General features: G+C 42.6%; 1 protein-coding gene across 2 annotated transcripts in view; it reads right to left on the bottom strand.

Moving 5' to 3' along the window:
• Window positions 1–15,673, bottom strand: part of CRMP1 (collapsin response mediator protein 1) — a 50,339-nt gene that overhangs the window by 27,602 nt on the left and 7,064 nt on the right. For both annotated transcript variants that reach the window (XM_085059786.1, XM_085059787.1), the window contains exons 2-3: window positions 5,664–5,752; window positions 329–513 (exon numbers count right to left, since the gene is read on the bottom strand). In XM_085059786.1, coding sequence (XP_084915912.1) covers window positions 329–513; window positions 5,664–5,752 — 274 coding nt within the window. The remainder of the gene's footprint in view (window positions 1–328; window positions 514–5,663; window positions 5,753–15,673) is intronic.

Below are 15,673 nucleotides of genomic sequence, written 5' to 3'. Positions count from 1 at the left end.
ACAGAACTAGGTGGGAACAGCAGATCTTTGTCAGATTTTCTATGACATATACTTAAAGCACTACCTATACTGTTTTCCAAAACTTCCAAGAATACACACATTATCCTTCAGTGCTTGTTCTGTATTTCACAGGAAAATCCAAGAGACAATTCCCCATGCTGGTATCTCTTTCTGAGGGTAGGTTCATTTTGAGGCCAACCCTGGGTGACAAGTTAAAGAATCATTGCAGAAGACCTCAGAAAATCAGGATGAAGCCTCTGGTAGCTATCCCCACATGCTACACAGGCTCCAGCCTGGCGTGGCAAGAGACAGCACTGCTAGTACTCACTGATCATGGTGGTGCCCCCTGCTAGCGCTGCTTTTGTGCCTTGATAGAAGTCATCAACAGCAGTCATCCCCTGGTAGGGCTTTTGCAGGTAAGTGTTGACATCTATTCCCCCAGGAATAACCATGCGCCCATTAGCCTCTATGGTCTTGACTCCTCCAGGGACAATCAGATTCTCTCCTATTTGCCTGGAGAGCAAGGAAAGCCAGTATTACTTTATTTGAACGAGCACAGAGGACGAATTTGAGGCGTGCAGGGGAGAGGAACCCAGGGGACATAGAGAAGGAGGTGAGTCCCCAAAGGAAAGCTGAAGCTCAAGCACCAGCTCCCTCCATCCTGCCTAGCACAGCAGAACAAAGCAGAGGAGAGCTGCCTCACTGAGCCGTGAGCTCCACTTGCTTTGCACGGCTCTAGTGGCCAATAAAGGACCTGTAATGCACCAGCATTAAAAATTGATTATTTTTTTAATGTGATTCCTATCTTTAAACAATTCAAATTATGTACACTTAATGCTCTCTTGTGGGCTCCAGTTTTTTGTATTAAGTTCTTAAATGAAAATAGGAAAACATACATCAAATATGGCAGCAAGCTGGAATTGTAAATGTATGGCAGAAGCAAAAGGCATATCAGAAAATATTACAATCACTATGTCATTAAGCAATGCAAATATATCCTTAAAAAGAAATCTAAATAACCTCAGATACAGAAATACATATCTAAGAGACCTAAACGTTTAATCTGCCATATCCCATAGTCTTCATCCTCCTCTTGAAATTAGAAGTTAGTGAAACATTCTGTATAACTGTGTGGAAAACTCATAATTAGCTGTTGGCATCCTTTTCCCTTCAGGTCTTCAAAGAAGGGTATTTTTTTTTCTCACTATTAAAAATATTAATCTGTCCTTCATGCCAATATCAAATTCCAGATACTTATAATCAAAACACTTTTATTATTCATAGACTCCACTACAAATAAATTAACCTTTAACTTTTAAAGCCACATTTTTATTGTCTGCTTTGCATGGTGCCCCACAGGGAGAGAGAGGTATGAGTCTGTGTGGAAGTCACTGTGTCTGTGCACTGTTACACCACAATATATTTGGGCTTAGAGGTAAACTGTAAGGTAGTTTAAGTTCACTTAGTTTATCTCATATTACAGACACAGAGTCCTTGTCTTAAATTTCTTTTGTCTGGATAAAATAACATTTATCCACAGCTAAATAAACACCTCAGACATCTGAGCTGCTGAATCTGTATGCCCATGTTAAAATGCAACTACAGTTCAAAGCACAGCGACTGATTAGCAGCCAACTGTGATAAGGTAGAACCACAAGTGAATATAACTGTTCATTAAAACCAGTGGGAAAAATAAAAGAAGCAGCGATAATTATTCACACTGGATTTTGGCCAAACTGACAGAGTTAATAAATAGCCCCAAGAGGTCAAGAATTTGTTTCATATGCTATGCAAAAATGTCACCTCCAGCAGCTTGTCCCCCCGGTGCTCCGGGCTGTTCCATCAGCAAACGCCCTGCAAGCATCCCAGGATGGGGTCACAGCTGCCCAGCACTGAACAAATCCAGGAGGGTTTGCTCAGGAGAGCTGGCACCTCCATGTCTGGCACCTAATAGTCATCAACATGTGCAGCACTGGCAGCCTGTCGGAACCTGTGTGCAGCTGTGCAGTGTTAACAACACCCTGACTAACGGGGAACCAAGCTGGGTGCAAAAGCCAGCAGCTGCCCAGCACATCCAAAATGTGTCTCACATCATAAGGCATTGCACCCATGAGCAGATTCAATGCCTGCATAAAGTCAGGTAACCCCATGTGTAGCAATGGTGTTGCGCTAATTTTCGTTAGTCAAATCCACTCCCAAGATTTTAATCAGTGCAACCCTCCCCCTCTGTAGGGCATTTATGTGGCTAAGAAATTGAACTGGGAAAATGAAGTCACTATGACCCATCTCCTTTGAATATGTCCAAGGAGTAACTACACTCCAAGGACTAACATGCCTTCTGAGAATAATATTAATGAATACCTACACAAAATACTAAAGCAATTGATTTTTATTTTCTTCCACAATCCATAACTACCAGCTTCCTCTTCAAGGAGACACATGTCCTAATGAAGTGAAAGTGTACTAACTATATACTAAAGATTTTCCATGACTCAGTGCTCATTATTTTCAGTGTATGGTTGAGTAACACCTTATTCAGTTGAAATCATCCATGTTGAAGTGACATGGAATCAAACAGCCTTTGTGGATGATGCTGCACTACTACCTGTCAAAAGTCTGTCTCATCTCTTGCCCTGGCATCAAGGTTAGGGCTGGGAGAAGTCTGATCCTCACTGGTGCTCAAGGTTATTTTTACTCTGAGTAGAACAGAGAGTAGGAGATAATGTGACAGGATTCCTGAATTGCTCACTCATTAATGCAAAGTGTATGTGAGTAAGAATGGGCTTCAGTTACTTGTGGGTGAAAAAATACAACAGTGCAGATAACTGCATTCTAGACACTGTACAAATGACTGAGCTGGTTTCCTCATATGTCAGCAACCAGAAAACTCAGACCCACAGAAAGCTAATGCTGTCTATCATTTTCAGTTGAAAAAGGTGGTAAATTCTGTTGTACATGAGCTGATTAAAGAGCAACAGAAACAACAGGCTTCAGCTGCTCCTAAGCTTCACCCAAGGAAGCTGAAAACCTCCCCCAGAACTCCATGGTGATGCTTCTGTCATCATCAAGCCCAGACCTCTTTTAAGCAACTGAGTTTGCCCCCCAACTTGACTCATCCCTTGCCCAGCCTGGACACCACATCCCCAGTCATCCATCCTGCCACTTGTTCATTTCTCCAGCCCAGAGGGACCCAACCCTTCCCTTTGGCAGGGATGGAACAGAGTACAGCAAGCACCAGACCATGACTGTCACTTGGCACTGGGCTCGCTTGCTCATGCAGTAACAGGCAGGAGAGATGTAAGCAAAATAGATTATTTATATGCCAATGGGAATTTAAATTACCAAATATTTAAACTACTATTTAGATACCAGAGAACTGCCCCTCAGCTGCCATCTGAGTGTGCAGGGCTTAAGTTTCAGGTAGGAAAAATCCACATGCACCACTGCTCCCTTGTACCTAGGGAGCCAGTGTGAGCATTGATTGGCAGAAAAAAGCATCCTCCAAACTGTATCTGATCTTCAAACACACTCAAGGTTACATTTGCTTTCCTCTCTGCAGAATGATCTGCATTAAAAGCATTAAAAGACCTGAATCATTTCATTAGGCTGCAAGAGAAACCTAACCCACTCTTTTCCAATCAGTTTTCATTTCAGAGTGAGAAAAATAACCCAGATCATTTATATCCCACCAAAACCAGGACACTATTGCCTATTCTGGGCTGAGTGGTTTGGCATCTGCTCCATTCTGGGGCAAAAATTCTGTATTATCAGCAGGATCTGCAGCTGGAAAGCTAGAGGAGCAGCTGAAATGTGGATGACTGAGTTTCAAGCTCCAGCTCCAAAGGATCTTGAGCCACAGTTAACAATGATGTTAAATACTCAGACACAATGAGCACTTCCAGCTGGAGAAATTAGAAGTGACCAAACGAACCCAGAGCTTTCTCAGGCTGCAAAATTTGTCATCTGAACACATTAAGGACCCAACCCCATCTCACAGCAGGCTGCTCTCACAAATTATTTCAGCAGGACTTCTTGCACAGTTTACAAAGAAAAATCTTGGGTCATCTAAATCTAGGGAGCCAAGCACAACTCAGGGCGCTAAATAGAGAAGTTGCCTCCTTGGGAAAGATAAATGCCTCTTAAAAATTAAGATCTTGCCTGTCTGTTCATCACTAATCCTAATTAGCTCAGGCAGCTGAGATACTTTCTGGAGGCATGGATCCACACACAGATTTCAGAGCGAGTCTATGTACTTAACAAGGGCAGATGAAAGCTTGGCATTGCTAACCTACTAACTACCATTGCATTTCTGGAATCAAAGCTGCAAATTCACAGCAGTTTCAGGCTCTCAGTATCTCATGCATTTAGTTGTTTAAACAGTTCTGATGCTTACAAGTCTTACTAGGAGGTTTGCATCTGAACGAACAAAAATACAGAAAAAACAAAAATACCCACTGAAGAGAGCATAACTTGGGTAATTGTTGCTTTAAAAATAGATACATGTTCAAAATTTTGTGTCCTCTCCACTTAAAAGTGCTCCTTCTGCCCCTTCTGCAATGCAAGTAACACTACAACTGGAAAGGCAGAGTGAAGTATTAAAAAAAAACAAACCTGCATAGTCCATGGATCAAAGTGTTCAGATTTTTTTCTGTTATAACAATGTGAATCACAATAACGTAAGTAGCCACAGATATATAAAGAATTAGACTTTTAATCTGACGATATATTCTTAAGGAGCTCTGAAAACAAGTAGGCAATTAATTATTCAGCAGATAAGCATAATTATATTTCTGTGCATCAAATTGCAGCCTCTGGAGATGAAGCTTCTTAGGTCACTAGTGAAAATGTTTAGCAATCAAGAAAAAGGCTTTGATCCTTGTGTACATCAGAGTGCTCAGACACACTGCATAGCTTAGTAAAGCTTAGAGACCCTCATCTCCACACCAAGGTAGAATGAGCAGAGCACATGGACATCTATATTATAGTTTCCCAGGCTACCAGTAACACATATTTCAAGTTTTTCACCTAACAAATACTTTCCCAGTTCCTGTATTTTATAGCCTGATAAGTGAGACTTCCTTTCTAATTGTGTGACAGTTTAAGATCATTTGCCTTTTGTAATCAAGAAAAGGGACACATGACCAATGCATAATATTGTAGGAGCAGAATGTGCTGTGCTTCAGCATTAACCAACAGGCAACTGAGAAGTAACAGGTCCTCGTTTGCACCATGCAACATGGGACATATTTCAGAATTCTGTGCCCTACAATCCTTAAGAGCATGGCTGCAATTGCACTGACTAAGTATGGGGGGAAAAGCTGTAGAGAGCCTTCTGCCATTCATGGACTCAAAAGATTTCCACTGTCCTTACCATTACTTCTGTTCTTGAGAGAGCCTACTTGCCTTAACTATTTCAGAAGAAACTATGATTGAGCTGTTTGAAAAACAAATACCTTCAATTTACAATAAAGAAATTTTCTACTTATCTAATCTTAGTAAATATAAAATGGCAGAATTTAATAATAAACACTCCTCTACTATGGCCTCACATTTAGAGGTAACTGAGATTCTGTCCACAAAAGGTATCAGGTCAGCACTATCAATAAATCACAGTAGTCTGTGCTAACAGGCATGCAATAAAAGCAATATTTTATAAAACCAACTTTATAATTCCATCTTCAAGGTATAGGTCTGCATAGAAGGAGTGGTCATCATTGATAATTCTTCCACCTTTAATGAGCAGTCGGTCACTCTGGAGGAAAAAACAAAGGAACAAATGTGGGTTTGTTGAAATAAACATAGTAACATATCAATGATACCAAATATGCTCATATTATAAAGAAAGCCATTAATATCAAACACTACCCTATATAAAGGTGGGTTCATGTGGGTACACAGACAGTGGAGAGAAAACCATAGTTTCACTGACTGTTAATTTCTGACTTTTGGAACTAAAAACCTCATGATCACCACAGTTCTTTTTGCTCAAAGCAGAAATCACTGCTACAGAGAAACCCTTGAAATGCCACTACACCCCCCTTTTACCACCTCATTACACAAAGGCCAAAAGGGCAAGAGAAGCCCCCACAAGAAACTGCCCAACACTGCAATGGCCAAGCTGAGCTCACTTGGCACTCTTGGCACCTCTCAAAAAGTAACAAAGCTTGGAACAGAAGGGAAAACATCAGGAGAGGCTGCTTAGCCCTGCCATGGAGAAATTCCTAACTAGGGAAGCTCCTCAGCTCAGCAGGGACAACCAGGCTGCTCCTGCACAGCAGCCAAGGGCTGTGGTCCACAGCTCATGCCTCCTGTAGCTGTTACAGACCCACAGCTCAACGTGGAGTTTCCAGTGGCCATGAAGAATTAACTGCAGCCAATTTGTGATTTCTAGAAGTCAAAGGCTGTTGATGAACTGGGGGCACTCTGTGCTGAGTGCCATATCTCACTCACTCCATGAATGAGAACAGCAGGCAGCCTCCAAGCTTTGGTTCACCTGAAATATCATACAAACAGCACAGAGAGCCACCACCTCCTGGTATTTTCTATAGTGCCAGGAAGCAAATATTTTTTTCCAAAGAAGGACTGTACAAAATATCAAGTCTGCAGGGATTACTGTTCACAACAATTATCTGTTTATATTTTTCTCTATTCTATTCTGTTCTCAAAAACTACATTTTATAGAAAGCAAATTTTACCAGCTCATCTTCCTGAGAACCAGTATTTAAACGTTGCCATTGAAGAAGTCATACTGGAAATGGCAGCACCAGGGCAAGTCTGTAACTTCAGTGCTCTCCTGGTTTTAGCTGGGGTAATTAATTTTCCTCACAGCAGCTTGTGTGGGGCTGTTTTGTATTTGTGCTGGAAACAGTGCTGATAACACAAGGATGTTTTAGCTATTGCTGAGAAGGGCTTAGAGAGTGAATGTCTTTTCTGCTCACCACCAGGAAAGAGGCTGGGTGAGCACAAGAAATTGGGAGGGGGATAGTTGGGACAGCTGACCCCAAGTGACCCAAGGGACACTCCACACCATATGGCATCATGCTCAGCAATAAAACTCAGGGGGAGGTTGACAGGGGGAGCACTGCCTGGGGACTGGATGGGCATCAATAGGTTGGTGGTGAGCAATTGTATTGTGCATTACTTGTTCCTTCTTGGGTTTTATTCATCTCTCTTTTTTATTTTCATATCAATTGCAAATTTTTTTTCCTATCAACTGCATTATCATTACTATTATGATCATCCTATTTCCATTATCAAATTGTTTGCATCTCAACCCACATGTGTTTTCCCTTTTACCTTTCCAATTCTCTCCCCCATCCCACAGGGAGATGGGATGGGGGAGAATTGAGCAAATGGTTGTGTGGGGCTGAGTTGCCAGCTGCAGTTAAACCACGACAAGCACATAACACTTTTGGAAAGAATTTTGCCAAGTGATTCTGAATGCTGGAAAACTCTTAAAGCAGTCAGAACCTTTTCTTCCCATTCATACATAAAAAAAGCCATTTATTATAAATTATTTCCTTGGCTCACCAGACAATAACTCAGAATCTCCAGTTTGCCCATGTTTTATACTCCTCAGTCCAGATTCAATGCCTGGTTTAATTACAGGATGACTCAGGCATATAAACTATGAATGTCCTGAGTTCCCAGTATATAAAACAAACCAGTCAATACATTTCTTAATCCATAAAACCAGGACAACAAAAACCAATAAATTTCTAAAAAATTCTTTCATAAAAACGTGCTAAGGTAGAGCTATGGGTGTTACAATGTAACTTCTCTGTCATACACTGCATATTTCCTTTTTAGCTTGTACTTGAGCAATTTTGCCAGTTCAAAGCCTTTATAGCCCTCTGTATCATTCCAGAAAAAGGAAAAAGGGAGAAACAGACATTATTAAGGGAGAAGGAAGAGGGGAGAAAGACATTTTAAATACAGAGCACAAAAAACAGTATGTACACAGCAGGTCTGAGGCTTTTCTCCACATGCTGCAGCAGCGACATGACCTTTGGGGGGGAACCAAACACAGAACTATGATGACATATATCCCCAGGACCTGCCTCAGATATTGTCACCCTCTCATTAGAGAATGGAGATGAATGCATGCCCTCCATCTGGAATTTGCCTGAGCAGGCTCCCTGTTTTCTCCCCAGCCTCTCTACCCTCACTTGTAATTGCAGCAGGACTTGTGAATCGGCAGCCGCAATAGTAAGAAGCTATTTTGCCACGTGCTGGCAGCTGCACCTCCTCACTATGTTGATTTACTAGGCTGCCTGCTGACCTGCAGAGACCACCATCTTGTGAGCTCTTTTTAAGCTCATTCAATTGCCTTCCTAAACATTAATACCATCCAATTACATGAGGCATGAGCTTACTGATACGGGCAGGCAGCATTCCCAGAGCACTGCATCTGTCACTGCTAACGAGTCAAAAAATCTGCACCCTCATCAAGAAGTTCTACATTCTATTTCTTTTAAAACAGAAGATGCATAATAAGTAGAAACAAATGTAACAGGCAGGGAAAATAAGACAGACTACAAGCACAGCTCCAGAAAAGTAGACATAAGGCTTTTACATGTTTTTACATGTAGATATAGATATGCAAGTAACAAAATTAAGTATTAGAACAAACTAACCTAAAAAAGACACAAATGCAGCCTTAAGAAAACACTCAATTATGGAGCCAGCCATTAAATTAAACCTCATAGTCTATAAAGGATTACTGAACATTTAGCTATAAAGTCTCGCCTTCTTCAGAATTTTGGAGGGTGTAAGAAATTCTGGTGGAGAATAAAACCTGCACTTCACGGAGACTTTTGAAATTTTAATTCTTTACACCTCAGAAGAAAAGACAAACAATTCAGAATTGTTGCAAGAGCAGTCCTGCACCTGAGGGTAAGGTTCCCCCAGCTGGGTGAAGGAAGGGATGGGAATACTAGGCTGCCAAAAACACATCCCCAGGTACACTGCAAAGCCACTGGGGACAGTGCTGTGGAGCCTTGCCCAGCTTTCATCAGGATCTAAGAGATGTAGAAACATCTCTAACACGTTTCCATTCCAACAAATCAGCAAATTCAGAAGAAAGAGAGTTTTGTTGGAACCTCTCCCAACCAGCTTGAGCTGTCAAGTGTAGGACATATCACAGTTTGCCTCAAAGCAGAACACCTTGACACAGCTGGTGCCAATGGGCACAAGCAGCCCAGCTGAGGTTTGGGTGTCCTGTGGACACCTCAGCAGTACACTGTGCCCAAGCAAACCTGCAATACCTCAAACACCCTGCTCCAGAGCACAGGTAGCTTGTCCAAAGCAGCAGTACCCAAAGCCTGTGGCCATCAACCACAGAGATGCACTTCCATGAACAGGCTGGAAAAACTACACAAAATTAAATTACCAGAAAGAAAGCACAGGTTAACATTGACAAGCAAAATGTTGTATTGTTCATGAAACAAAATTTCATACAAATGGTTGGTGCACATGAAGTATTCATTCCCTGCCTAAGCACAGGCTTCAGGGACAGGCACAGACCTGGCCTGAAGGCTGAGGGATGCTGCCACTCTGCACCACTGCCACCCTGCCACTGGAACCTGGTTTAGGTTACTGGTACTTGCTGCAGTGAAATCCTGGACAGATCTGGGCACACACAGGCTCTGTGAAGTAGGTTAGCCTCCTTGGATATGCAGAAGGCTGTGCGTGACCAGGGGCCATTTATTATTTACCAGCGGCATGATGTCAGGCAGGCTGCTTGCAGTTTTCTTACCAAGTGACAAATGACCAGAAAAACTAGGGACCAGAGTCCTCCCTATTCCAAGCTGGAAGAGAGACATACTCTGCAGCGCCCTGGGGAAAGCAGAGAGGGAAGCGAGGAGTGACCTGAAGCTCCTGAACTAATCACAGCAGTGCTGGCCTGTATTTCTCCTTCCCAGCTGTAATCCCCACTAAGAAGAGCACTGTGTTTGCCCAGCTCCCAAAGGTACCCTCAGCCAGTCACTGACCCTTGGGTGCTCTCACAATGCAAACAGCAAGGGGCTCATCACTCAGCTCAGGAGGGGACAGTACTGTCAGCCTTTCTAGGGTGGCTGCCACTTTCCTGTTCAGTTGACAGGTGTCTCAGGCACTGGTGCTCTGCCTGCTGAGCCCCAAGGACTCCATACCAAGCCTCCAGTGCATTGCCTGCCACAGGAAGCTGCCAGCCCACCTCTTCCCAGCTCAAGCCAAAGGAAGCTGCTGGGACCCTCTCCTCCCTCCAGGCTGCCAATGACAGCAGGAACATGCCAAAACAGAGAGGGAGTATTACACTGAACAGCTCATGAGGTGCCAAGATGCAAGTAGTAAAAACCCTGCTCTCACTGACATGGGAGATGCAGAAAGCCCACTGTAAATCCATGCTTCGTGGTCACTGCAGGGTGTGGCAGCCAAGGTGTTTCTTCTCCATCCATCACCATGGCAATGATGCAACTGCATTGCTGCAGTGCTGTTTGCCTCTGAGTCCTGTGCCTGGCCATGACACAGCATCAGCACAGCCTCGATGCATATCTGCTGTCTCTCTGCAGCTCCATTTTACAGGCGCTCAGGCACCTCCCAGCTCAGCCCACTGCCGAGTACGATACAGCCATTCCCACTGCTCCCAGCCCTTCACCTTCAAACCCTGCACGCTGCTTCCCTGGGGATCTTTTCCTAATCACAGCCTGGCCTCTCCTGCTTAACCTGGCAGCAAAGCTGCAGAGCTTAGTCTGTGACATGACAGCAATTTTCATGGCACAGAAGGAGATGCCACAAACTGAGCTCGTTTGCTGCAGGAGGAGGGGCTGGCTGCTCAGACTGGAGGCGGCGGCTGTCGCTCCCTCACAACTATTGTTTCCACTACAGCAAGAGAACACGAAACATCTGTAAGCTGGTGACTGGCACACTCCGTACAAACTGCCTGTTTTGCTGGGGTTTTGGCTCAGCTCTTGTGAAGCATGCCCACATTTTCATGCACACCAACGGCAAAAGGCCAGCAGAGAGAAGCAGCATCTGACCAACCTGCTGGACCTCGAGCCTGAGCCCTGCCATGGTCCCCAATCCTGCACCAGGCTCTGCACAAGTACAAGTGAAACCAAATTCCCTTGCGTGGAAAATCGTTCTGCTCTGGATTATTCGAAATTACAAACCAAATGTTAAAACAGGAACAGTTGCAAAGAAATTTAAAATTAGCCTTTTTCCATTCACCCACTCCCCTCAGAGCTAGAGGTATCTAAAAATATACAAAAAAAATCGAGTTTTTAGACATGCAGTTTTCAAATCTGCTTCCTGGGACTACTAAAAAACACAGCAACAGAAAAAATAAAACTGCCACAAGATTTACTAAACATTATTTCAAATTGATGCAGCATGTCAAAATACAGTGCAGTACAAGTTATGGAAACCAAACACTTCTCTACAGTATCAACACCTATGCACTGCACCTGCAGGAACCTTTCAGAGCAAACCACACCTCCATGATACAAGATGGAGTTTAAAAAAAAAAAATCCATTATGCATTCTAGCCATATAAGAAGATTCCAAGAATAATGTTTTCATCAAATAGCAACTCTCCAGACTGCAATTCCAATATATGCTATTACATTCTTGCTTTTCTTCCACAAATGGAATGTCTACATATAACATCTTCACCTCTATATCAAGCAAACCATATACTTTCAACTATTTACAGTTTGCTCTGCAACTTATATACAATTAACTTCAGATAACAGACCCAGCATAAAGGTCTAAGTGCTAGTTTATTCTTGGTTTGGACCTTTACAATTGCTGCATTGCAGCTTTTGCCAACCAAAAAGGTCTTTGCAACACTCAAACCCAGATTTTCCAGGCCTAGAGGATGAGAAAACACTCAGCAGTGATTTCACCCTCTGCGTAATTGTAAGGACTTACTAGAATATAACATTGTCCTTACATCTCCAGAGCAACAATGGCTGTTTTCTCTAAAACCCAGATTATTCAAGAGCCATGGAGATGACTAAGGATTTTATGCTAAATAGCCATTTGAAAACAGTTTAAATTCCAAATCCACCTGTATTTCAGTTCTCTGTCTGTAAAGGCAGATGAGTTAAAAGACATCGGATCAAATGCATTAGACATAAAAAGGCATTTAGCTATGTTATCACACTTGCAGCCAAAACATTACTTTTTTTAGCATTTCAGAGGCAGAATTGTTACTAAGGCTTTAAAAAGTCCACTGAGAGTAACAAAAGACACAGGATTCAGTTTAGAGGGAAGGTACAAGAAACACAGGCTGATATTTGTGTTCTCCTTGATTATCTAAATTTCCACAAGAAGACTATTTGCAATGAAGCCATTTCTCAAAGGCTGAAGACTCACTGGCAAACAGTGAAACACTTGGGGCTCCTCTTTGCTTCCATGCATTCCTTCCTGCAGACTTATTTCCCACAATATTCAAGAGATTTACTTTATTTGTGTGTGAGGATATATTTGGTTGTCTTTTGCCAGAGCTGGTCAGATTCAGACCCAGATGTGACACAATACAGTTAAATTACCTTGCTTTTAGCAAAGTACTTACAAATACGGAACATTTTTAAACTTAATGGCAAAAGAAGAAAAATATGCTTCCCAAGAGGAATGTTTGCTTAAAATCCTTTCATAAAGATCAAAGACCTGTAAACGGGATTTCATGAAGTACTGTCTACTTATAGAAGATCTGCTTTTAATCAGCAGTATCCCTCCTTTTGAATTTCACGTTGAGATTACCCTCCATAGGAAGTGGCTTTTAGCTAGGGTGAACCCAGAATCAACTCTGGGAATTCCTTGTAAAACACTCCATCCTTGAGGCATCATTTCTGATAGGCCACTAATGGTGAATCCTGCTTTTAAGGTTCTTGACTTAACAGATGCACTCTAGTATATGGCAATTAATTTAGGAAGGATTATGTTGATTGTAGTAATACTGTATCTTGGTCCATAGCCAATGTATTCATTCATCTTTATTCATTTAAAAGATCTGATGTTCTTTTGTTTCCCCTTTTGAGACCTGGCTTCCTATTCAGCTGGCAGTTTCATTGCTTAATCACCCAGTCTAAAAGGGCTACTCCAACAGCTACCAACTCCATGGGGATTTCTTCACTGTAAATGTCATCTTTGCTTTGCTTTTAGAAGGGAAGCACAACAAACATCTTATTGATGACAATATTCATTGGCATCAGCAGGGGTTTCAACTAAGTAGGGACCGGAGGGTTAAAACCATTGCATTGTATGTTGCTATACTCATCCCTTGAGTTACACACAGGTTATGCCAATTAGAGGGGATCTCAAAATCCCAGCAAGCCATCCATAGGAAAGCTTAACTTGGGAAGAAAATGACAGTCATTTACAGCATGGCTGGCTTCTCTGTGCCACTGAACCGAAGATGTGTTTTATCTAAGTTTTATCTAGTCAGAAACCTGCATCAGGTTACTGGGACATATCTGTCTTGGCACCAGTCACAGTCAAAATCCAGCTAAGACCATATGGAATCCCTTCTCTGACAGAGGAGGTGGATGCAAGGGAAACAGAACAGTAGAAAATCCCTTTAATGTGATGTTAGCAATGATAATTCATGACCAACTAAATGCAGTGGATAGAGCTAGGTATTGTTTGCACTCAGACACTTTGTGCTGTCATGCTGCCTCACATACCTACTTTTTCTGCCAGTGAGAGCAAGCTGTGATGCTTGCTGCCTCACCTCACATGGTATCAGCCCTGGCTGGCAAATAACCCTTCCACAGCCTCTTCTCTATGAGCACTGCTTACTCCTTTAGCCAGCCATCTGCACCTACTTGAGTCCCCACTATTACACACAGGAGGTTTTACACCAAGTGTAGACTTCAGTGAAGTCACCAGGGACATTTATTACTCATAAACAAGAGCTGACACCTTAAAACTCATTAGCACATGCACTACAGGTCAAAACTTTTGTCTTGTGACAAGCAAACATAATCCCGAACTATCTCTGTTTCAGGGAATGAGGCCATCATGTTTACATGTAGCAAGGTTAGAATCCTGCAAATTATTTTGCTACTCATCTCTTATTTCTTCTTTCTCCTACATAAAAAAGCATTTATCTCTCTCATATATACAAACCCCAAGTTTATCTCAACTAATTCTCAAGCACTTCACAAGCCAGTGGGCTCTCCTAGTTCCTGCAAAGGCAAATGGAAATTTCACCCTTTTACCACTTATATAATTCTTGGTTATGAAAGAAATGGCAGCAAAGCAGACAGCAGATCCTGATCTCTCATCAGGAAGGTGGTTCATTGGCAGTGGTTGCTCTCAGCACTTCTAAGAAGATTCCGACAACCACCTCACTGCACCAGATGTCTTCCCAGACAGCCACTGCCTCCTTTCCAAACCTGCCCAGCTTCCAGCACAGCACAGCTCAGTTCACTGTGGGGGCACCAGCTATGATGCTGAAAACACCAATGCCCTGCTGAGGGCACAGACTGATGAACTTGCTGTGGCAGTTAAAGGAATCACTGCCCCAAACCCTTCTTTCTGTCCCTCTGCCAAAGGTTTCAGTCTCCACAGAAATGTCCCCAGAAGGACCTATGCTGAATGTAATTTAAGTCACCATATGGAATTGGCTTGAATGCTGTGGCCAGTTTTTCTCCTATAGAAAAAAAGAAAGGAAAAGATGTGTCACAGAATCATGGAAATGGTGGTTGGAAGTCCAAAAACTTATACTGAAGCAGCTAAAGCATCTTCAGAGCTGCCAGGCTGAACTCCAGTCCACTACACAATGTGAATTCACAGATGTTCATTGACAGACAAGTAAACTGAGAGGGTTCAAGTCTATTAAACAGATACACGTGGGAACATGTAATTTTGGGGATTAAGCAAATGTTCAAGAGTAAGAAGGCATCCAGAAGTCCCAGGCCTTGGTGCTTTAAAGCAGGACAAAAAGCGCTGTCTAAATCAGCCAGAGTCTTGCACCAACAGCAGAACAGTAACATGAGGCAGTGTTCCCATCCCCAGCACTCAGTAGGCTTTTCAAACACTTCTGGCAAGTGACACAGCAATCTGAGTGTAGCTTCATACTGTTAAACAAAGGTGGGGGGTAAAAAAGCATGGTCAGGGGAAAGGTACAGAATAGATTCAAACCTAGACAAGGACTTTGGTCCACCATGCCAGGTACTCACCATGTCCTGTATCTGTAGGACATGTCTCCCCTGGTGTCCAAAGTGATTGGCTGACAGCTCTTACACTGCTGTTGTTTCACACCAGAACACCACACATTACCCCAGCACTTTGCTCAGACCAAAGAGAAAGTTTGCATCTTGAACCAGTGTGTCACACAGCAGAAATACAGATGAATGTATTTTTTCTCTCTCAAAGTGTTCTGCCATCTTCAACTGAAATGTACTTACTTCTCATCTCTCTTCATATAAATTCTAAAGGTAGCAACTACAATTATTTCTGTGCCCACTCCTCTGAATTTCTTCAGTCTCTCCACTCTTCTGCATCTGCTTTTTTTTCTCATGTTGTGCCAGATCCTCTCTTTTCTTGTTATGCTCAATAGTGAGATCCTTCCCCTGTAACACCACATGTTTGAGCTCTCTGTCTCCTCATGCCTTACAGTCTGTCAGCTCAGGACCAGCACTGCCTTTCCCCATTCATATGCCAACCCTTGGACCATTCCCAGAAA

The sequence above is a fragment of the Lichenostomus cassidix genome, chromosome 4, assembly GCF_008360975.1.
Source record: "Lichenostomus cassidix isolate B80296 chromosome 4, HeHo_3.0, whole genome shotgun sequence".
Lineage (NCBI taxonomy): Eukaryota > Metazoa > Chordata > Aves > Passeriformes > Meliphagidae > Lichenostomus > Lichenostomus cassidix.
This window is presented reverse-complemented; position numbering and strand designations above follow the sequence as displayed.